This window comes from Gymnoscopelus braueri (assembly GCF_963280865.1).
Source record: "Gymnoscopelus braueri genome assembly, chromosome: 8".
Classification (NCBI taxonomy): Eukaryota; Metazoa; Chordata; class Actinopteri; order Myctophiformes; family Myctophidae; genus Gymnoscopelus; species Gymnoscopelus braueri.
Window position 1 is genome coordinate 14,079,723 of NC_137609.1, and position 23,520 is coordinate 14,103,242.

General features: G+C 43.0%; 2 protein-coding genes across 2 annotated transcripts; one reads left to right on the plus strand and one right to left on the minus strand.

Moving 5' to 3' along the window:
- The first annotated feature begins 5,644 nt into the window (after nucleotides 1-5,644).
- On the plus strand, nucleotides 5,645-17,900 carry thsd1 (thrombospondin, type I, domain containing 1). The gene is made up of 8 exons (XM_080434550.1): nucleotides 5,645-5,758; nucleotides 8,058-8,178; nucleotides 10,350-10,744; nucleotides 11,379-12,039; nucleotides 12,693-12,854; nucleotides 13,015-13,420; nucleotides 13,620-14,196; nucleotides 14,837-17,900. Exons 2-8 carry the CDS (start codon nucleotides 8,124-8,126, stop codon nucleotides 15,491-15,493), a joined length of 2,913 nt encoding a protein of 970 aa, XP_080290676.1. The 5' UTR covers nucleotides 5,645-5,758; nucleotides 8,058-8,123; the 3' UTR covers nucleotides 15,494-17,900.
- An 84-nt stretch (nucleotides 17,901-17,984) lies between these two features.
- Nucleotides 17,985-23,099, minus strand: fgl1b (fibrinogen like 1B). The gene is made up of 9 exons (XM_080434551.1): nucleotides 22,899-23,099; nucleotides 22,686-22,783; nucleotides 22,247-22,478; nucleotides 21,758-21,917; nucleotides 21,498-21,595; nucleotides 20,492-20,580; nucleotides 18,705-18,830; nucleotides 18,516-18,580; nucleotides 17,985-18,168 (listed from the first exon to the last, which is right to left on the minus strand). Exons 2-9 carry the CDS (start codon nucleotides 22,746-22,748, stop codon nucleotides 17,988-17,990), a joined length of 1,014 nt encoding a protein of 337 aa, XP_080290677.1. The 5' UTR covers nucleotides 22,749-22,783; nucleotides 22,899-23,099; the 3' UTR covers nucleotides 17,985-17,987.
- Between the last annotated feature and the right edge of the window lie 421 nt (nucleotides 23,100-23,520).

A 23,520-nucleotide genomic window follows, 5' to 3' on the forward strand; every position in this document is an offset into this window, starting at 1 on the left:
AGAACGATGAAGAGAGGTAGACAATGAATGTGTATGAGAGAGAAGGAGGAAGACCGTAGAGAGGATGGTAATCACATGCTGCTGTTCTCTCTCATGGCTGTACTGTAGGTACGAATTTAACTGCATACATCACTGTTATTATTGGGCATTGCCTCCTGACAAAGACTTGGGCTGCATTGAGCACACCTTTCCAGTTCAATTCTTGTGATCCACAAGGTGAATCACAAGCCATCTTTGTGTGGTGATCTTGCAAACATATGACACAAGAGTGTGTGTGTCAGTGAAAGCAAATACTGCCAAGAGTGTCTCTTTTACTCTGGTCGATGCCAGGTCAGGTCAGGCTTTCTCAGTGTCCCCACCATGGTGAGCTATCGTTTCAGCAGCTGACCAAGTGCATATGATTTAAAGAAGGTATCATGTGATATTATGCCCCTGGAGACCCCTGTCATGTCCAGTGCAACATGCTGCACATGCCCTGTTTTTTCCCCCAGCCTTCCATCTAGGTTTCCCTGTGTAGATCTGCATATTCCAGGCATAGCTGTTCCTGACGTCACATGCTGCCCCGATCTTTATTCCTACTTGCAAGGTTTTCTTGGTACTGTGTATGTGCTACTTTGAAGGGGAAGCAGCAGCCTTTGAAATGGATCAGGCGCTCATAAGCTGTTGCTTGTCTCAGGACCTGAATTGTATCAGTATCAGTGGCAGGCGATCCATCCACCTGTCCCAAACGTTCTGATCGCAGCCAGCTATGTATCTCAGTTATCAAATAGATGTGATGTGATGCGATGTGAGAGTGCAGACTAGCCGACACCAAACTCTGGACTCCTGGATCGCTGCCCTCCACAGCTCCTCACTCCCTCCTATCCAGCATCAGGGTCTTGAGCTCAGCAGTGTTGCTAACTCCACTGTCAACATAGGTCTTACCCCTCCTAGCTTTGCCCCCAGGTTGGCTCCCACAGTGTCAGTTTGCTTGTCACCAGTCCCGGGAGCCTGACACACACAGTGCCCCTCCAGACTTATCCTTCTCTCCCTGACCTTGTCCATGACCTGCGCGGGGGGCCTCCGTAGAGGTCCACATTTCTGATATGGTCCACCCATGTGACATCAAGAGCCATTCGTAACATTCTTGTGTATCTTACGCCGTCCAGACGCTGTTATCGTAATAGAATAACTCTAGAATGGACATCAAACTGTTGTATGGACATAGTTGCCCGGAAGCCTCCTGGACTCCGCAACCCACAGACTTGTATCCTGCCAGAATCAACAGACCCACGTACCCAATTATGTCCAGTGTCCACCTTTCCCAAAACACACGCCTCCCCTCCGTCAGTATAGTCAATGGACAAGCTGGACTATTGTGTTCACAGAGTAAAATGAGAACAAGTCACAAAGAAAACTTAGGCTATACTGTTTATGGGGTCTTTGAGAAGATATGATACATTACTCTGGGGGGGTTACTCCATGAGAATGGATGGATGAAAGGATGCGGTTGTGCATGTGTGGGTGAGTGGTTGTGCGTAGGGGGATGTATTCCATCTGCTGGATAAACATAATGTAGTCTGACCCACTCATTCCCGATAGGCCGGTCATTTTAGACCAAAGGTGTGACAAAGTAGAATAAACCAAACACTCAATGGACGTGGTGGTGGAGGAAAACGTAAGGTCTTGAGGCAATCAGAAAAACATAATATTTATGATTCAGGGAAGTTGTAGCTACACTGGAAGAAGGTTAAAAAGAAAAAATACAGCGTGGTGTAGCATGGAAATCATCTGGTACACAACTGAACCTGAACCTAGGAGAGTAACTATGCAGGCTATGCGTTCTTTTATTTGAAGTAGCCTAATTCTCTTTATTCGAGCGTCTTAAAACAGAGATTAGCCAAACCCTTTGTTCCTATTGTGCACAGAGCTGAGCAGTAAAGAGGGTTTGCAGCTCCACTCCTCTGCTATACAGTAGCTTCCTGTTTTCCCTGGTTTGAACATGAGGGTCTGCAGAACCGCACTGATTAGATTACCCTGCCATGTGGTTCGCCCATTGATGGCTGATGGACTCAAATTGGCGTACAGGAAACCTTTGAGCACTGGCCTGGTGCCAAGGTCATCGACATGCTAATAAGATTCATACACACGACCTTGGGTTTATTGGGGGAGTGTTCGCTGTATAGCTACATGAAATCGTCCCTGTCCATGCATGTCAAGACGGAGCTGACACGCACACTAGTGCATTGTGAGGTTAATTCACGCCTTGACTGACACACTGAGTGTCATCCTATCTCTTTGAAACCTGAAATAGTTTGTTGTCAGTGGATTATCGTCAACGTGTCATTCAGGTTATGTAGCCTGCGTGAGAGTGAAGCGCAGATTAATTGTGAGAGATATCAGGCGGTACAGACTGTACCAGTACACAAGTATTTGGCACATGAGGCCTATGTGCCATAAAGCATTTTTATTTCTCTGCCTCGTATGGCACATACGTTTATCTTGGCACTCATGTGTCTGTACAGATCAGTGGTTCCCAAACCTGTTCATGTCAAGGCCTCAAAATGATGTATTATTAGGCTGCAGACCCCAATTTTAAAGGATTTTGTGCCAGGGAACCCCATAAGAGAAGATTTTGTCAGCAGACATAGCAGATCTACAAGCTCACAATGCACCGGGTTGTGAATGTGAGCTTGTATAGATAACCAGGCCTGTACACATATAGCCATACAATGAAATAGTGTTTAAACTATTCCACATTTTGCTAAGCCCCCCCCCCCCCCACCCCCCAATGGAACCCCCTCAAGGACCCCTGGGGGTCCCTGGGCCGCACTTTGAGAACCAATGGTGTATAATTCAAATGTAACTTTGACACCTGTGAGTCACATAAATGAAATGTTTTAGCTTTGTCATTTGTAGCCATGAAATATAGCCTAACATCCATCTTGCCTCACATGTTTCTCTATAGTCAGTTTCTCCCCCAGGCAACAACAGGCACCTGTGCATTAACCTTATGGTGACCCTGCGTGTTATTGCTTCTCTGTAAAGATAAATCCCCACGCTCCTCGCTGATTCATTGCCTTATAATGCACCGTTTGTATTGCCCATAAAGTGCCCCCAGGAGAGGGAAGGGATTTAGTTTTGGTTTGCTGTTTGAGTTGGCTTAATGGCTTTACTTTTTGTTTTCCAGCTTCTTTATTTTTGTTGACACTGCACTTTGGTAATATACCCCGGAAGTGGTGCAGCGGCAGCATTTTATATGGTGGAAATATTCAGAAAATGTCTACGAGAGGGGTAGCCTATACTATAGCAGTGGTTCTCAACCTTTTCAGGCCGTGACCCCCCAAAATAATCATATTTGAACTGGGGACCCCCCACCCTGACAAGCACTTGGAATGTAGGAGTTGAGGCATTACATTTAGTTTGACTCTGTTCCACAGATAAAACATTTTTTGTGTCTTTCTTATACTATTTGACAATTTGGCCAGTTTTTTTTTGTTTGACCAGTTTTTATAGTATAGTTTGTTGATTAATTTTGATGCAATAATGGTCTTTTTCTTTTCTCTCTATCTTTTGTTTTTGAGGTATTAAAAAGGTCTTAAAAGTCCTTAAATTGTCACTTCACTGACACCCCCCCCCAATCATGTGGGGACCTTCCTGGGGGTCCCGACCCACAGGTTGAGAATCACTGGCCTATAGGTGTAAGCCTCTACTGTCTGTCATGCCCATTCAGGTTTGATGCCAAAGTCCATTTTGGGGATTTGCTTATCTTGATTAAATCTTTCAATTAGCCACTTTGAATCAAATTTTCCTTTATACGTCCATATATTTGAAATGTCTGGCAGACATCAGCATACATAGACAATGCTGCATGCAGTGGTGTAAAGTAACTAAATACATTTACTCAAGTACTGTACTTAAGTAAAATTTTGAGGTACTTTTACTTTACTGGAGTATTTCCTGTATTTCCAATTTTCAGTACTTTTACACTTCTAATCCACTACATCTCAGAGGCAAATATTGTACTTTTACTCCACTACAATTATTTGAAGACTTTAGTTACTAGTTACTTTGTAGATGTTGATTATTATTACAAAACACACATTAACCACTTCAGTCCTGTATACATTACGGCCATTTGAAAATAGCCGATCTACAAGCTCACAATGCGTGGCAATGCCAGGCATTGTGAGCTTGTAGATCTGCTATTTTCAAAATATTTTTATACATTTGAAAACTTGTGAAAATGTATGAAATGGGGACATTCTTACATTTTACTTTCTACTTTTGGTAATTTAAGTAGATTTTGATACCAATATTTTTGTACTTTTACTCAAGTAAATTTTGAATTCCGGACTTTTACTTGTAGAGTATTTCTACATTGCAGTATGATACTTTTACTCAAGTAAAAATTTTACTTCTTCCACCACTGGCTGCATGCCGCTTCAAATTTAGCTCAATAAGCCATGGATGTAATTGGTGGTCAAGACAGCGTATCCTCAGAATGCGCGTTCATGTGTCTCTCTCACACGCTCTCTTTAACCACAGGCGCTCCTCCGACGGACGCGGCGAGCGCTCTGTCATATTCAGTGTTGCCATGTCTGCTTATTATAAGCGACTTGTATTATAAAGTTGCTTGTAAATATAGGTAGTTGCGGGTTGTGTTTTTTTTTTGGGATTGTTTCTAAAGTGTAGTTGCTTATTTAGGCTTGATTCCTAATGTTGTTTAAATTAGTGGTTCTCAAACATTCTCATGTCTAGGACCCCCAAATGTATTTGTCCACGCCACGGTACCCCATCTAAAAGTATTTTGTGACCCCTGTACCAGATGAGTGTTAAAATGTTTTTGTTTTTTTTAGGTATTGAAAATGTTTCACTTCACAAGATTTTTTTTTGAAAATAGTAGATCTACAAGCTCACAACGCGTTGTGCGCTTGTGGATCGGCTATTTTCAAATATTCGATGCTCATGTGATTTTTTCAAATATTCCAAATATTATTAAACTTTTTATTTTCAAGATATCTTTGAAAATAGCAGATCTAAAAGCTGATCTACAAGTTCAAATAGCCGATGTACTGTATAAACTAAAGTGTTTAAAGTGCTCAGCCTATAGTTGCTTTTTTGGGGCTTGTTTTCATAGACCTAGTTGCTTATTTCTCTCGCAATAGACCGCCGAAGTCTGACGTAATTTACACATCCTTTGTTTGTCTACCTGGTTCGCAGTTTTCCACCCCCGTTCTGAATCCCATAGACGTATTTAATATCGCGTCAAATAAGAACTGTGTTCCAAAAATAAACAAATGACCCCGGCGTGTTGACTCTTATGGATATGAAGCATCAACTGACGGTGAGAAAACGCTAATGTTACTTCCGCCGAATTAGTTACATTTTCGCCAGAAACAGACTGTATCAAATATAAGTGACTGACTATCATAAACGATACAGAACCCCCTCCCTGACAATAACGCCGACACGCGGTGTTTATTTTTGGACCACAATTCTTATATGAGACGATTCTAAGATGACCCAATGTTATTCTCCATAGAGAAATTACTTCCGCAAACCTGGGGATGAACGAGTCACGTCAGGACTTCGGTGCTCTATATCTGGCAACACTGACTGACGCTCTCTTTAACCACAGGCGCTTCTCTCTGTCATATTGCTGCTGTCCCGCAGTATAGTAACTGCCTGATCAGTGGATTATCAGGCGTTTAATCATCAATCCATAGCGTTACGATAACAGCAGATGGAATAATGTTGCGCTGACACTAGAGGAAATGTAAGTAGACTATACATGCTTTTTTCCCTCCCAGCTTTGCAAAAGTATAAGGCTATAAAGATAATGAGCTACCCGGTAAGAAAGGGGTGTCAACTGTTTAGTCTCTGTACTAGGAGTAGTAGGGCAGATGCAGTGGTGGGAAAAGTACTCGCATGTTTTACTTAAGTAAAAAGCAATACTGCAATATAGAATTACTCTGTCTGTAAAAGTCCTGATTTCAAACTGTAGTAGTAGGCTACTTGGGTAAAAGTGCAAAAGTATTGGTATCAAAATGTACTTAAAGTTCCAAAAGTTGAAAGAAAGTACTCATTATGCAGAATGTCCTAGGCATACACAAGTGTTCCAAAATGTATACAAAATGTTTTGAATAGTAGATCTACAAGCTCACAATGCATCGCAAAGCTTGTAGATCTGCTATTTTCAAATAGCCAAAGTATATAAGGATAAAGTGCTATAAGTAACTAGTAACTAAAATTTTCGAATAATTGTAGTGGAGTTAAAAGTACAATATTTGCCTCTGAGATGTAGTGGAGTAGAAGTAAAAGTACAGAAAATTGGAAATACTCCAGTAAAGTAAAGATTCCTCAAATTTGTACAGTATTTGAGTACATGTACTTAGTTACTTTCCACCATTGGGCAGATGTGTCCTGACAAAAGCAGGGGATAAACTTAATAGATTTAAGACATAGAGACCGATCACTCAGCGTATGCATGTAATATCTTATACGTTAAGCAGTTATGTGTCACCTTGTATCCCCAATCCATACACCCTCGCAGTGTGATGTTAATTGATTAAACCCAGATGTTCTTAAACATAACGGAAGAGCACTGACTTTGGCTTTCTTTCAAGTCACCAAGAACATCATCGAGATTCTAACAAAGGTAATTGATTCTATTTGAGTCATAGGTTGGATGTCGACCAGCCTATATGGGTATATGGTTAAATTATTATGAAGTTGTAATTTTTTTAATTTAAAATCAAATCATCTCCTCCATGCTCAACTTTGAATGGTGACTAATGGAAATGGTCACATTTTATGAGAAAACAGGCCAAATGTTTCTTTTTTACTATTTTGATTCATTTAGTTTATGTGCTCACTCACTCACTGGCTTCTGTAGTCAACCTTCTCTAGGTGCACAGTAAACATTTTCAGTGTTCATTTAACACTGAGAGTGTAAAATATTACGGACCCTTATGGCTACGGATCCATTTGGATCAGTTATTGAGGATAACACAGACGATTTTACTGTGTGGGGTCCCAAGGAAATCCACAAAACTCTATTAACACTGAACGCACTCAAGACAATCAGTTCCTCCCTAGTCTTTTTCAGACTATATGACACGTCTTGAATTTGCAAATTAAATACTGGAGAGCTGACTCATCCCGAGTGTGGGTCCATGTTCATATAGAGTATTTTGATTCATTAACCTTCCAAAACAAAGAATGTGACAGACGGTGTGCGAGACAGCAAGCTACCCTTGAAGTTATTCTTGCATTATATTGTTTCTGAACATGAGCACTGGATGGAAAAAAACACAATGATGGAGAACATTTCCATTGTGTTTTGGCAACATCCTGAGCATTCAATGGTCATAAATTTTGTGACGGGTGGGTGGAAGACCTTCTGTTGCACTTGTGTGTGCACTTCTGAACCTACTGTATACAGTAGTAAAGACAAAGGCAGAAGAAGACACCTCTGTCTATAACACAATTCTAGCGGTCCTGTGGCTAATGTGGTATATAAAAGAATGCACACTTGGTTTCTTTCCACAGAACACTTTGCTATGTAGCCAACATTGTGTCGAGACGGCCATTATAAAGGTCACAGGTCATCACCGTATGTCACTTTAGACGAGTGTCAGCTATAGGGATGAACGATAAGGACAATCAAATGGGCCTGTCCCATTACCGCAATATTGATAATGTGATGATATTTGCACACAAATAGGATCAAACATTCATTGTTTATTTAATGTAATGCAGCCTTTAAGACCGTGAAAACTCAACATTTTAGCCAGTGGTTCTGAAAGTGTTGTCTATTGTAGATCTGCTATTTTTGAAATATTCAGAAAAATTGTGACACATTTTTAATATACAATTTTATAATAAATCAACTGTTCTCTATAATTGGGGCCCCTGGCACAAAATCCTTTAAGATGGGGGTCTGCGGCCAAACACATATCAATTTGGGGCTCATTGACATGAAAATGTTTGAGAACCACTGATTTAAGCTACTATTTAAGCTATTTTAGCTATCATGATAACCAAAACCTCACTGTGGCCTTGTTGATTCCCAGAGCTGTGGGATGGTGGATGAGGAGGGTCATGTGGTGTAGGAGAACTCAAGAGGCAACGCCATCGGGATGCCACAGGGCTCTGTCTCACTGCTGCCATTCCTGCTGTTACTCACAGGATATGGTGAGTGCCGACAACTACCTCTGTCACCTCCTACGTTACCTGAAATAAACACACACACGCACGCGCATGCATGCATGTGCGTGTGCTAGGGCAGTCACAACTAATGATTTTGACTAGTCGACTCATTTGACCAAGTAGTAGTTGACTAGTCGACTAGTCGAAATTTACATTTTTTTTTAGGGGGGGGGGCATTGTTTTAATGCCATCCTACTACTATATTACTATTATTATTATCCTCCTGCCCTTATTTTTATGGCGTTTTAAGGGAAGCGCTTCTGGCACAGCACCACAGCAGCGTCTCCAAGGATCCCCATTGCCATTACTATGGCATTAAAACAAATTATTATTATTATTATTATTATTATTTATTTATTTTTTCGACTAGTACCAACAAAGTCGACTAGTGGTTATACTAGTCGGTGAAAGCCCTAGCGTGTGCGACTGTGCGTGTGCGTGTGTGTGTGTGTGTGTATGTATGTGTGTTCCCTAAAATTAGACAGATTGATTCCACTTGATCAATTTAAAACTTCTCTTGTATGATAGGCTACTATGCAATCTGAGTGTCTTTCCTTGCCTGTCAATTGAAACTTGTGTTGTAATGTACTGTATGTGCATTTGCTTGAAAGCTTTCAAATGACCCCCCCTGAATAAACTAAAGGTGTGCAATGATGACCTTGCTACCTAACAGAGAGGAAAACTTTGTATTTTTACAAAAATATCGCTTAGGGTTGGAGGCGTAGAAGTATCTAAAAACGGTAACAGCTGCACCTGCGTTACGAACTCTTTCAAATTGGTGAGAAAAGTTCAGCTATAAATGGAAAGGGGGTGGGGGGAGGTAAATGGCGGGTCAGTCTCTTCCTGTGCCTACACCCTCTTTCCTTTGGCGTGCTTTGCTTTGTTAGGATGAGAGTAACACACAACAGTATTTACTCTGAACAATGGTGTTTAAAGCAATGCATGACACTGCATTGATATCATCATGAATAGGCCGCAGTACTTGGTAAAGAGAAACAGGAAAACAAATAGCCTCGATGGAATGGGTGTATATACTGCCTATTAGAATGTTTTATCAAAGCAAACACGATCCTTAAAGCACAGAACAGACTCAGAGGATATCAAATGAGCAGTGTGAGTCAAGCTTTTAAGATTTCCGTAATTGGATCGATCTGAACTGTGTGGTCCCTTTGGACCAATTTGTTCAAATTCTTTTATTTATTTATTTGTATTATACATTTAGAGTAGCCAATTATTTCTACCCCCTTTTTCTCACCAACTTGGTCGTTATGCCAATTGATTTTCTCCCCACACATTTCTGTGTTGTCACTGCTGTTGTATCCTACTGACCCACCTGCCAGTGAGGAGACTCCACCGGGAGGACGTAGAGCCTTCGTTCTACTCCTCCCACCCAACACTCCCTGCTGACAAAGCCGGATGCGACACGGTGGATTTGAACCCACAACCTCTGTGGTGGTGGGCAGGGACTTTTACCACTGCGCCACCCGAGCGCCTCAATTTATTCAAATTCCAACAGGGTTTTTGGTACATTGTTCATTCACCAGGTGTTTGAGGACCCTTATGGGGTTTTTAACTCCAAGAGTGTACATGACAAATGGAACCAAATGGACCCTTACAGGTCCAATCGGTTCCATTTGATCTGGATCTTGTGGGTGTTTTATGTCTATGTTTTTGTTTTATGCATGTTTAATGTGTCTTTTCTTAAATCTGCCGTAGCACAAATTGCCCAGATTTGGACAAAATAAACTTGACCTTGACCTTTGTACACTCTCAGAGTTAAATTGACATTTACAGTGTAGGCTGGGATCCCAGAGATGAAAAATGTTATCCAATTGGAGTTCTGTGCCACAAACAATGCAGTGGTTCTCAAAGTGGGGTCTGGGGACAGGGTTCCAGGAGGTACCCAGCTAAATTATTGACAGTTAACTCTGAGAGTGGGTCCATTTGGTTCTGTACACTCTCAGGAGTTATGGGGGTCCGTGGCCTGCCTAATGCATACCAAACTGGGGGTCCTTGATATGAAAAAAGTTTGAGAATCACTGACCTACTGCATATCAAACTGGGGGGGTCCTTGAAATAGAGAAGTTTGAGAACCACCACTGCCCTAAAATGTGTCTCATTGTGTGCCTGTGCCCTCCTCCCTTATGCCCATGCAGCCATGGCAGGGCTCAGCCTGTGGCCCTCCCTCCACGTTGCCCTCAGTAACGCCAGTGTGTTTGTGGACTACAGCACAGAGCGCAACGCCACGGACGTCCACAACGTCGTCCTCTCTCTGGTCGACACGGAAACCAACGCCACGCTGCTGACCAGAACCCTCCCTGACAACCAATCGGAGGGGAGGGTCGAGTTCAACTGCTCCTGCTTCCTGTACGCCGGAACATTCCGATTCCATCTGAGATGGACCAGCGTAGCCGCAACCGCTCGTATTAACGGGTCAGAGGGCAGTAGCGTGGACGCCCCCTCCTACTGGTGGAGTCCTGAACTGCAGGTGCAGTGGCCCACTTTTCACATAGCGGTGGAGAGGGCTGGGAACCACTCAGGATCTTTCCAAGTAAGAATGCATTACATCACATTACATTGTTACTATGAGGAAGCGTCTGATCGCTAAAGCATTTGATGTTCTGCTTATTGGAGACCATATACAATGCATCCTGCACTTGGTGTGAACTGCTCTGGATTCAACGAAAAAAATTAATAGTTGTGCTGTTAAATGATAAATGATGAGAGGAATGCAGTGGAGAGGTGCACAAAGAATAAAATAGGGCTGAAGTGATTAAAACCAGGAAAATACAACTCTCATACCATATCATTATAGACTCTTTTTTTTTTTACTACTATAACATATTTCACCGTTCTGGATTTGTATTTTGTTTACATATGCTCCGGCTCAGTTTCAGATATGGTTCTCAGAACCTAATATGGGGCCTGCTCAGGAGGTGGTACTAGCTCTTTACTAACTATTTTCACTTTTTTAAAGTATTCTTTATGAACCCCTTCAGGGGTGCTTCTGGTTATGGAAACTTAAACAAAAAGAAAAACAGGTTATGGAAGGTTCTGGGTTACCATACGTGGTCGAAACAACTATCCAAAATATCAGACAATACCACGACTCATATCATGATATGGATATAATATCGATATTGCCCAGCCCTAACTCCATCCTTCTCTCTCCACCTCCCCACCAGGTAGGGATATCCACTAATGAACACTTCCAGGGCTGCTCATCCATCCTGAACACCGCCCTCTTCCTGGAAGTCAGCTACATGGAGTACAACCAGATCGGCAGAAACAGCATTGACAAGGTCCGAGTCCGTACACGCCACCCGATCGCAGCTGTCCGATCTCAGAGCGTCCAGCTGCCCTGCGCCTTCCCGTTCACAGAGAAAGACTTCATTCGAGTGGCTCTGCGGTCCCCGCACACAACCCAGGAAGTGAAGAGCTCGGGGCCACTCTACCTGTCCCGTATCTTCTCCTACAAGCTGCTGGTGGACAACGCCAACTCTTACAGGACTGGGTGTGAGGGAGCGATGACCATCAAGCTAGTCACCCCGCCGTGCGCTCACATCAACGGGAAAGTGTTGCTCTATCAGGACGGAGGGGTGGCAACGGGGGTCGCCGGTTTGTCCGGGACGGGGGCAGGGGGTACCGCATCGGCGGGGTTCGGCTCAGAGGAGCCCCCCTCTCCGCCGCTGGCTTTTAATTGGCTGACGCAGGGGGAAAACGAGACAGAGTTTAACTGCTCCGTGTTCTACCCGGGAAGGAATAAGTACTGCTTTCGGTTTGTGTTCAACTTCAGCCGCTCTCCGAGCCCAGCGCAGACCTGCCTGGTGGTCCACAGAAGCACAGGTGAGATTCAGCATCCTCGAGTGAGATCTCAATTAGAGCCTGGCCGAGGTATTGGCCATTATTTGCCTTTTTTTAAAATGTATTATCCCGCGATTTTGTAACCCTTAGTTTTCACCCGGTGCCAATTTTCTAAGTGATCCTGGGCGCTACACTCCCCTCACCAGCCTAGGGAGGCCAGGGCCGAGCTCATGCCTCCTTCAATGCATGAGAGCCAACTGACCTTCTTGTCACCTGACAGGGGGGAGTTTCCCCGGTTGGATGTAGCGCGTGGAAGGAACACGTTATTCCAACCAGTTCCCTTCCCCTCCATCAGGCGCCACAGCTGTCATGGGGGAGGCGTTATAGCGACCAGGATTACTACATGTTTTTGTGAGGGTATTAACTACCCTGAGAGACACGGGGAGACTCCATTATTCGCCTTTTTGATGACATTGTTATTAGCAATTAGGAAACAGGTGTGTTTTAGCAGCTTTTTGAAGGAATCAACCTACTGCTTTTCTTAATGCCAGTGGAAGGCCATTCCACAGTGGGGCTACGACTGCAAAGGCACTGTCACCTTTAGTTTTTATCCTAGTTTTTACTTAGGTAGCTCTATGTAGGAAAGTGGCGTGCAGATTAATCCTCAATTTGATTTGTTATCAATCTGACTACAGAGTCATGGGGCCCCTGGCTGCCCTGGAGTGTGTGCAGTGTGAGCTGTGGAGAGGGGGTCAGGGAGCGAGTCCGCGAGTGTCTGCTGCCCTCTGGTGTTGGAGGGCTGCAGTGCACGGGCATGGTGAAGGAGCAGTCTCTATGCTCACTGGAGGAATGTGCGGGTCAGTGGCTCAACTTGATTTCTTAACTGTCATATTATTATTTTTTCATTTTGTCTATTCTATACAGGTTGTATGTGTGCCATGTGTGCCATCAGCAGTGAATTAGGCTATTATTTTGAAACTGAGCTTTTTACACGATTGTCTGTCTTCCTACCCTCAGTTTTGCCTCATCCCTCCCCATCCCTGCCCCCTGTGGCGGTCAGAGGTTCTCTGCTAGGAGGTAACCTGGTGGCAGTGATTGGGATCTCCCTGTGTCTGGCCGTGATTCTGGCTACCATCCTGGTCACTGTATGGAGAAAGGTCTGCAAAACCCCACCATGCAGCTCCGTGAGGCGAGGATCCATGCATTCCCCCGGAGGACGCAAACTTTCTGATGAGGCATCCATCTGCGGGCACAGCCTTCAAAGGCCCAGTCTGTCAGACAGCCAGGGCCAACAAGGCGGGCTGGAGAAGGAGAGGCCCCCCCTTGGGTGTCAGCCTCTTTCACAGCCTCTGGTTGTACCGCTGCCCCAGGATCCAGAGAGGCTTTCTCCCTCTGGGCAGAAACTGCTTCCACCTATCTTTGGGTTGGTATAGAATCTTGGTTCATTTTACACCCTGCATGGCATGTACGTATATTGGTATATAACACGCTGTGCAGAAAATTACACTTTGACAACACAAACAACCAAAATCACAGTCTTGGAAAATATGAGTTGTGTCTAAATAGCACATGGATGGGATAGTGACATCATCTCAACAGTGTTTTGGTAAACATCTCCCTAGGTACCGCTTGGCTCAGCAGCAGCTGAAGGAAATGAAGAAGCAAGGTTTGAGGGAGGCGACCCAGCTGTACCACGTCTCCTCCAGCCCTGTCGATGACACCCTGCTGGAGTCCTCGGCTTCCCCTGCCCACTCCCCTGCCCCAACCACCCCGATAGCGTTCTCTGCATCTGCATTGTCCGCCAGCACCTCTGTCCCGCTGGACCTTCAGGACGAGGCAGATCTCAGTAACTTCCGTATCACAGCACCGTTCCCCGAACCCAGGACCCTGATGGTGACCTCTAGGTCCACGCCGGACAGGTTGAGTCCCAGGGTGGAGCTTGTCCTAGGGCCCAATGTTCCTGGTTTTGGGCCTGGGGGGAGCTCAAAACGACATGAACGCACGGCTGACTGGGTGGAAATGGTGGAGAGGAGTGGGTTAGGAGGACTTAAGGGAGGGAGAAGTGAGACGGGAGTTGGAAACCCCCATCAGAGGAATCAGAATTTCCGCCGGGCCTCTAGTTTTAGTTTCAATGACCCCAAACCTCAGCCACCGCCCTCTGCCACCTCCAGACAGTTCAGAGAGAGGAGCATGACCCAGGTTAGCTATTCAAACTTAAAGCGATAATGAACTTTGAAAGAACCTTGGGTTATAACCCAAGGTTCTGGCTTCTAGGTATATGGCTACCTAGGCATGGTTTAAGTGCAAATATTGACGTCCATCTTCATCTGACGTCCATCTTCACTGTCATTGGATGACCAAACACGTCTAAAAATCGTTATTGCTCAGGTTACACCTCTATTGGTGACCTATTGATTTCTGTTGTGCTAGAGAACTTCCATCAAGGGTAATATAACATGAATACACTAATTTAACGCACCCTAAAATAAGTATCAGTATCTTTACACCATATATTGTAGAATGAACTATGATTGTGTTTACTATTATGCTAAAAGTGTGATTTTAAGAGCTGTTTCACCATGCTAATTGAATAACTACTTCTGGCTCCTCAATAACAGATCACAGAATCAACAGATAATAGTCAATATTTTGACTATATACAGTATCATGCCCAGGTAGTAGCTTACAGCCCAAGGTTCTATACAAGTTCAACCAATCACCTTACCGTTGCCACGTAGTAAGTGGCATTAATTGGTACTTAATTCAGCATGTCTGAAAAAGCATCTTACTGAGGTTGAGAACCACTGACCTATAAATCTGTTTACCGTGTCCTCTCCAGGTGGCTTCCCGGACCCTCCCAGAGGGAAGCTGTAGGACCAGAGGAATCAGGGAGAATGCCCACTTTCCCTCCTACCCCATTCCAGAGCAGGGTGTGTCGGAGTGGCCCAGCACCAAATCCAGACCCAATGGGAATGACCTGCGGAAGCCCTGGGTGGATATGTCTGGGCCTTGTCTCAACAGCCAAGTCAAACACATGGGGACCAGCACTGCAGCCGTCTCTGTGCCTGATCTGCACAACAAATCAATACTCAATGGAACTGGGGAACGAGCAAGGCGAAAGAGCGGTGGAAATAGAGGTGGCGGTGATAGTGGTGGGGCCGGAGCAGGGGGTACCTCAGGGATCGGTGGCCCCCCTGGTGGGGACCGTCACCTGGGTTTGGATCGCACAGAGCGGGCCGAGCAGAACTGGAGTCGCCGCGGCCCGTCTCCCATCCAAAGGAACATCCTGGCCCGCAAATTGAAGGAGGCCCAGTCTTGCGCTGCTGCCCCCGGTCACAAGGGGCGACAACGCAGCTCTACTTTCAGCATATCCTCCTTGGAGAAGAGGAAAGGTCGCTGCCACTCTATGGACTACAGCAGTAGCGGTGGCTCCCCCTATGGGCTGAGTGAGGCCGAGCAAAAGATGATGGACCTGGACCTTTCCTTTAGTGGGTGACTGAGGACAACTAGAAACAACACTATTTAAATACATGAATAAACATTATGAAAATGATTTGAGAAGGTCAAGCTGTTGGTAGTTCCAGTGTGTGGGGGGACAAACTGTAAGTATCTTTCTCATGCTCTAAAACAACCACAAGCCTGTACATAACACACAATGTACAGTACACATGCATACACACATACTGTAAATCCTTGAGGATTAGGGATTGGGTTGGAAACTTGGGATTTTGGGAGATCGAGCCATATGGGAAGGCACCCCAGGTGAAATGGTAATTTTGGCTGGGTATGTTGCTATTGATAAATAATTTTAAAAGTATAAGTTCTATAGTTTCATAAAATAAATCCCAATTTTATAAAAACAAAAACCTATAATTATTTGAATTTTTATACCTGATGTGCCAAGTAGGCTACGTTTAGTTAAAAAGAAAACTTCTAGCAGCCTCAAAAGTCAAAACATACTGTGTATGCAAAACACTTTTTAAAGTTAGTTTTTCTTTATTGGTAACAGTTTTTCTACTGTAATGTACAATGAAAGTAACCTTAAAACACTACACCCTCTTTGCAAGACACCGTTTAACGTTTTAAAACGTATGTTTATTTTTATTAACCATTTTTCTATTGCTAAAATATACAATGAAATTGTTTAAATATTAATGAGTGTACAGTGTCAATTCATAAAAAGCATCTTGGCACTAGGACACCAGATAGAGACAGACTCACTGAAAGTCTCTCTCTCTTGCAAGAGCACTCTCTTGCCACGACGCAATCATGTGGTTCATGTATCTTCATCAACACCCATTATGAGGATTCAAAGTTTGGAACTACTATATAGCAGTAAAAAGAACAAAGGCACTGGAGCAACTTTTATTTTATTTACAGGTCAGGTTCGTCATGTAGCAACATCGAAACGTTGTTTTTAAAAAAAGCTCCAAATATCCGAGTTGCTCCAGTGCCCATGTTCTTTTTGCCATATGTGTCTTGCTCCTGTCTTGCTCATGCACAGAACCAGCCTGAACCTGGCTTGAGGCGCGGTGGAACTCCCTTTGCACGATACAGTGTTTGGAACTATCTGTTGCCTGATGGCAAGCGTTACATTGAATTATTCTTGTTCTCGTCATCTCTGGGCACACATAAAGAATTCCAAGTCAACTAAGTTGTTCTTGTCAAAAAAAGATTGAATATTGAATTATTATATGAATATTCTTAGTTTACAGCAGAAGTCTGGGTGTTGTAACAATCTCTCAATAGCTATGCATAAAGACATGCCATATGTTCCAAAACATACTGTACAACAAAATAGGCTAAAGAAATTATTTGGGAGAAAATATATGTCACACCCACATAGATATACCATATAGTGATAAGAGATTGTTACATATACATTAAAGTTTTTGTATATTTTGAAACAAATGTGATTTCTTTTTTTTTATTTCTTTTTAAACATTTTCAACAGATGTTTCTTTGGCAACAGTTTTGTTTATGACTTATATTGTCACTGAACAAGACAGATGTATTTGTTGGCCATAATAATATAGCTTTCACTAATATATTATAAAAGTGCTATTCAAGGTCTTCTGCACTTTGAGGGGCCTATACCTGGTGACACAAGAGTACAGACATTGCAGAATGATTTGTTGTCAAGCTAAAATTGTCATTACATATCGTCGCTGTAGGGTGGAAGTCCAAAGCGGTTACCTTTCAGGACGTGGAAAAGAGAACCTGTATTTATTAAGCACTTGTTAATGCTTTTCATTTGTTAAATATTGGTCAAACCCACAGGCACACTTAACCACTTTCACTTTCAAATTAACCACTAGCTAAAACACGTTAATAATCTACAAGCTCAATATGTCACAATGCAATGTGTTTTGAACTTGTAGAGTGGCTATTTTAGCTACTTTTGCATGACACCGTTTATTTTTTTATCAGATTTCTGTCCAACAGCAACGATATAGAAGGGAAGACCATTATTGTGGGTGTGCTCTTTCCTCTGTGTTGCAGGGAGAACCTGTGTAATTATGACACATACTGACACTGTTCAGAGACAATTTGAATGTATAGTTTAGGAGGTGAAATCATCCACTTTTTTTTACAAAGTGTTGGATTTCCCCTCGAGGTTCCTTTCCGCATAGTAGCATTATAGAGACAGTTTCCAATTGTGATCATATTTCAAATAAACACCAAACATCAGGGGGGCATTGTTAACGAGATGCTTTTTGTTTTTATTGTTCAATCTATATATCATACTACCACTTTATAATTCATGTGCATACAATGAAATGCAATATACAAAAGTATACATATATTTTTATATTATCTTATGTAGGTTTTATTTAGTGATGCAAACTAGGGGTAAATAAACGAAAAATAAAATCAAACATACACAGCATATAACATGTAATGTCCTCATTTCTCTCATTTATAATAATGCACTCTGCTTCATATCGCAAGGGTTTACACTCAACGTGAGATCTAGAAATAAGACTATTTCAGTCATCTCCTGCTCCACTTCCCATGCTGTCTAAGAACACCAGGGGGCGCACCTTCATGGTGGTGTGTCTGAGGGAATACCAAAGGCCCTTCCAGGTCCCCCACACCACCCCATTGTCCAACTGGCCCTTGTACTCTCCACCACGGTAGAACTTCCCGTTGAGGTTTGCAGCATGACATCTGGAGGTGGAAGGGTCACATTGTTAGGCATTCATCATAAATAAGAACTGTTGCACAGTATTTGATTCAGCAAAGAATTCCAAGATACATCTAATTCCAAAAAGGTGCACAACAGGTTAGACAATCACATGCATGAGCATGTTTCCAATTGGTCAATTGCATAAAGGAGAAATGACAAAATGCACACCTGTGCAAACAGGACTCAACACTTCAATAGAAAAACATTGCACACTAATAACATGTAGTTATTAGTTTTTTTTAAAGACATCGGACAGACAACGCTGCCTCCATCAGGGCTTTATACAAATTGATCAATTGCCAATGTTGTTTGATTATAAATATCTCACCTGTTATACCACCAACCACCCTTATTCTCCTCGGCACAGCTGCCCTGGATGTAGCGGTCGTTATCCTGTCAATTAACATAAATCATCAACAAAACAACTTCATCCATCATCAACCAAGTCACCATTAACAGAACAATGGGCTGGTTCCACAACTCTCTCAGTGCCAGGGGATATTTCTTACTCACTAACCTGGTCCCTGGTGCTGAACTGCATGCCACTAAGGCACCCGGACCACTGGTCCACCATGCCCGCTCCTCCGGTCAGAGCATCCCCTGCTCGGCCACTGTATTGCCCATACTGGAGACGGTATTTATCCTGGAAGGGTTACAAAAGCAAACAGTGGAGGAGATTTAAACTTTGGAGGCCATGAGTTTTTACTAAATGCAATGCATATTTTGTAATGAACTAGCCTGGAAATCAGACAAATCTGCCAGTGCAACAACACAAAAAAGCAGATTAGTCTGGCCCCGCTCGGTTGTGTTTGGATGTCGCTGCCCCCAAAGTTGTGGGGCACCAATCAGGGCCCAGTATGCAGATATGGGGCAGATTTATCACCAGAGGTGTTTTTTTTTTATCGGCCCCTCTGAAATGCAGGTTTCACACAGAGATTCCAGACTAATATCTACACAGTGACAGTACACAGTGATACTACTCTGGCACCTTCCTTTCATTTTCTCATATATTTATGCGACTCCTCTCCATGATCAAATGGCACACTTTGACTATGCTTGCACATCCCAATGTCACTAAAAACTAAGCTTCAGACCTCCCAAAACAAAACAAAAACTGATTCGACTACTTCTCGGCCTAAAGCCCATGACCCACCAGAAGACAGGGTTAAGCAATAAAAAATGGGATTGGTTTTTAAGATGGTCAAAGGGGCTCTGCCCTCAATGCCCTCAATAACCTCATACCTGACTAACTACTTCTCCAAAGCGAGTGACACCCACAGCCACAATACTAGAGAGAGCGACAACGATCTGGTACCACCCATCTATAGAACAAACATGGGAAAAGTCTCATTCTACTACTCTGACACCAAAACGTGGACTGCCCTGACACCATCCCTTAAAAAATGTGGATCACTGGTTTCTTTCAAAACAGGCCTGAAAATCCATCTTTCAGGAGACCACAAGGGGAGGTTAACTACATTTTCCCATAGAAAGGAGGTGGCATTCACTGCCGACATTTTTCCTTTTTTTCCTCCTTTGTACATAGTGTTTATTTGTTGCCAATATGTTTTTCTGTGTTTATGCTATGTTGATGAATTGAACTCATAGGACCACAATGGAAACAAGTCCCCAGGACTTTTTTGTGTTATCCTTTTAGCCTTAATGTCTGACTGTACCTCATGCTGTTGACATTTCTGTCTAATAAAGTATTCAATCAATCAATCAAAATGGTATGAAGCACAGATCATACAATAATAACACAAGTAAGACGCGCGAACGCTGGAAGCGAACGCAGCTCGAAAATATTGTGTATTTACGGACTTGTAATCCGTGTTATTTCACCGTGATGGGGAGAGAACATTGACTGTGTGTGTGTGTGTGTGTGTGTGTGTGTGTGTGTGTGTGTGTGTGTGTGTGTGTGTGTGTGTGTGTGTGTGTGTGTGTGTGTGTGTGTGTGTGTGTGTGTGTGTGTGTGTGTGTGGGGGGCAGGCTGGTGTGCATTGTCTAAATTCCTGCACTCTGGCGCACTCCGGAGGCTGCTTACAGGCAGTGCACGCATGTGAGTCACATGGGGGCGCCTTAGCCAATGAGAGCATGAACACAGACAGAATCGCAGACACACAACCTGAGCAGGGTTACATAGTAAGCTCCACTTGGTCGGAGGCGCCTCCTTCCGTGTTCGCAAAAACAACAGCACACGGCATGGTTAAAGTACAACAAAAAGTTACTTCAACAAATGAAAGACATTCTTCAAAAAGGCATACAATTTCCAAACAACTTCCCACTTCAAACTATGTGTCTTACCTTCTCGTCGGAGATCCTGAAGTCCTCGTAAAAAGCATGATTTCTCTCACCATTCCAGTCCATCAGTTCTATCTTCACAAGGTTGTTACCTTCAACAACGAAAGGAAAACAGAATGCCAGACAGACACTTACAGTAAGTTCTCCAACCTGCTGGATGGTACAGCATTGTGATCAGATAAAATACTGCACTTTACCAGTTCCACTCACCATTCAAGAGGATTGAGAAGTAACGGTTTACATGTAATATTTATGTAATTATATAATACAAGTAACTAATCAGTTACAATTACAAATTAAATTATGAACTATATATTTTTTGTACTAATCCAAATGTCATTATAAAAAGAGGTTACTCTCACATCTTGCGGTCAAAGGTCAGACAAAAACTTTACTGTCAAGTTGTGTCTTACACACAACTTTGGGTACTGTCATTATGTGCTGTGGTAGGCCATTACCCAAGTTATTATCTTACATTTAGGATGGTAACCAGTAATCTGGCCAATGGATTGCATTTGAAAAGAAACCTTCGCAGCACTATCATTACATTTTTTAAGGTTGTCCACATGCTAATAACTTACATGCCTACTGTAGTACTGTACATGGTTCCTGGCCTGATGTACATAGTGAAATATTCCAGCTCAGTCAAGGTGGGACTTTGTTGAAATCTCTTGGTCACACTAGCCAAGAGGTTGAGAACTACTGTTCTAACCTGTTGTAAATAACTGTAACCAGACCTGGATCAAATGCATTTGATGTGAAACAACCTACTTTGCTGCTTGCTGTGAGTGGGCTTAGCAACATAGGACAACACAGTCTCTGCCAGAAGGGTAAAACAGTTTAGTACACCTTGTCATGACACAGGACATGATAAATCCCACCGATCTGGTACTGTGAGGACATTAAGACAAACAAATAATTAAGTTCAAGGAGAAGAAGAAGTGAGAGCTATTTAAAATTCCTGGGCAATAATTCATATTTGTGTTGAATGTACGTATGTGAATCCAACCTTCAGAGAGCAGAGAGTGAATATGTTCGTTCCCCAGCCAGAACTCATCGTTCCACTGTTTGAAATCACCAAATCCATCTCTGTAGTCCACCCAGTCCCTAAAATTAGAAGAAAGAGTTATGTATCCCTAGCTCATGAAAAAAAACATTAGAACCTGTCATTTATCAAAAGCTGTAATCTTGTCTGGATTCAAACTCAGTCCAGAGGCGGACATGGGACCTCACTTTGCTGTGTTGAGAGTGAGTGACTGATGTACCTACCTGTTGAAGTCCACTCTACCATGGCGTCGTCTCTGAAACACAGTCCAGCCTCCGCCATCCTCCATGTCACAGTAAGCCAAAAACGGCTCACGGTTGGCTCTGGGCCTGATCCGGTAGAAACCGCTCGGTGGCCTCACTCTGTCATACAGCTCAGAACAATCTAGAAAGATTTTATTTTAAAAGTGTAGACTGAAAAATATACACAAATAATTCAGATTATAGGACTAGGGCCCTATCTAGCCTTACACCTTAATGCCTAAACTTTTTAGGATATTTTTTTTTTACTATTTTGAAAAACCTTTTAAAATAGCGAAAATAGCCGATCTACATCGGTATATTGTGAGTTTGTAGATCGGCTATTTGAACCATTTTAAAACGCTTTTCAAAATAGTAAAAAATGGCTAAACATTTAGGCATAAGGGGTGAAGCGGAGCGCAAGATAGGACCCTGTGTTGAAAGAGAGTGGAAATGTCACTCTGACATTCTCACCTTTGTCATGGACAACTATGTTTCCTGCAGGTGGAAGGGTCACCAGCCCAGCCTTGTCATCACCAGTGACATTGCTGGCTGGGCCAGAATCTTGGCTTGAGCCTGAGTCCGGGTCATTTCGGAGAGGGAGGAAGTATTTGTGTGTTTGCAGATGTTCAATCTGCCATGACCCAATCAGGAGTTTGTTTTCCAGTTTCTGAATGCTGAGTTTAATATCTGCAAGGTCACAATCCTTGAATAAAAAGGAAGTTATGTTAGGTTAACAGATTAACTGTTTATCAGTTATTATTTAGTCTATCAACTTAAATGTAAGACTATACAACTCCATTTTACAAAAAAGGTAACACAAAAAAAGAATAAAACATTCTTCATTCAATTATAAAATGATATCCTACTGTAGCCTACACAGAATTTAAGTAGGTCAACAATCTCCACATACCGAGGGCTGTAGGGGTGTAGAGGCAGTTGAGCACACAAGTGCAAGCAGAAACAGTACTGACATGACGGTTATGAATTAGTCTTTTGCGTTATATCAGTCTGAAAATTATGAAAAATATATTTAAAAGTATGTTACAATGAATCAAAGAAACTATTGACGATTGTTAACTGTTGAAAGGACAAAAAAGGCAAATACATTCTCACGCCTGCCTACCTTCATTTCACAAGTCTACTTTCCTTTTTCTCCAGGTGTTTCTGCCAGTGTGTTCTTATTTTCAGTATTATTTATAGGTTGGGCAGGTTCTGCATGGTCCACATTAACCCAGTCAACTGACCTCATCGCACGCTGACCTCAGATCAGTTTTTAGGAGCTCATCCCATACTAAGCCTGATGATTGTGGGAGGGGTAACATTATCCCAGATCTGCCCATACACATGTGTCTTTTGTGCAGAGGTGTTTAGCACCACTCCATTCCTTTCATACCAAGAGGAGTAGGCTATTGTGCAAAGGAAACATAATAGACTTTTTGCCTCTGTGGCCGAGACTATGTTTTGCACCCTGTCCGTCCGTCCGTCCGTTCGTCCATCCGTGTGTCCGTCTGTCTGCGAGCAGCTAATCTCCGGCACTGTTGGCCCGGTCGCTGCAAAACTGCATGCACACTCCCTGGATGCCAGAGCAGAACCTTTGCCCCCAATTTTTTCGGCCTGTTATAGCGCCACCATGAGGCAGAGTTTTACAAAACACATTTGTTTATTACTCCTACAGATTTTGTCCAAAAATCATGCAAATCGGTACACAGTATCTCTATAGTCATGTGATCAACACGGGATCTGTC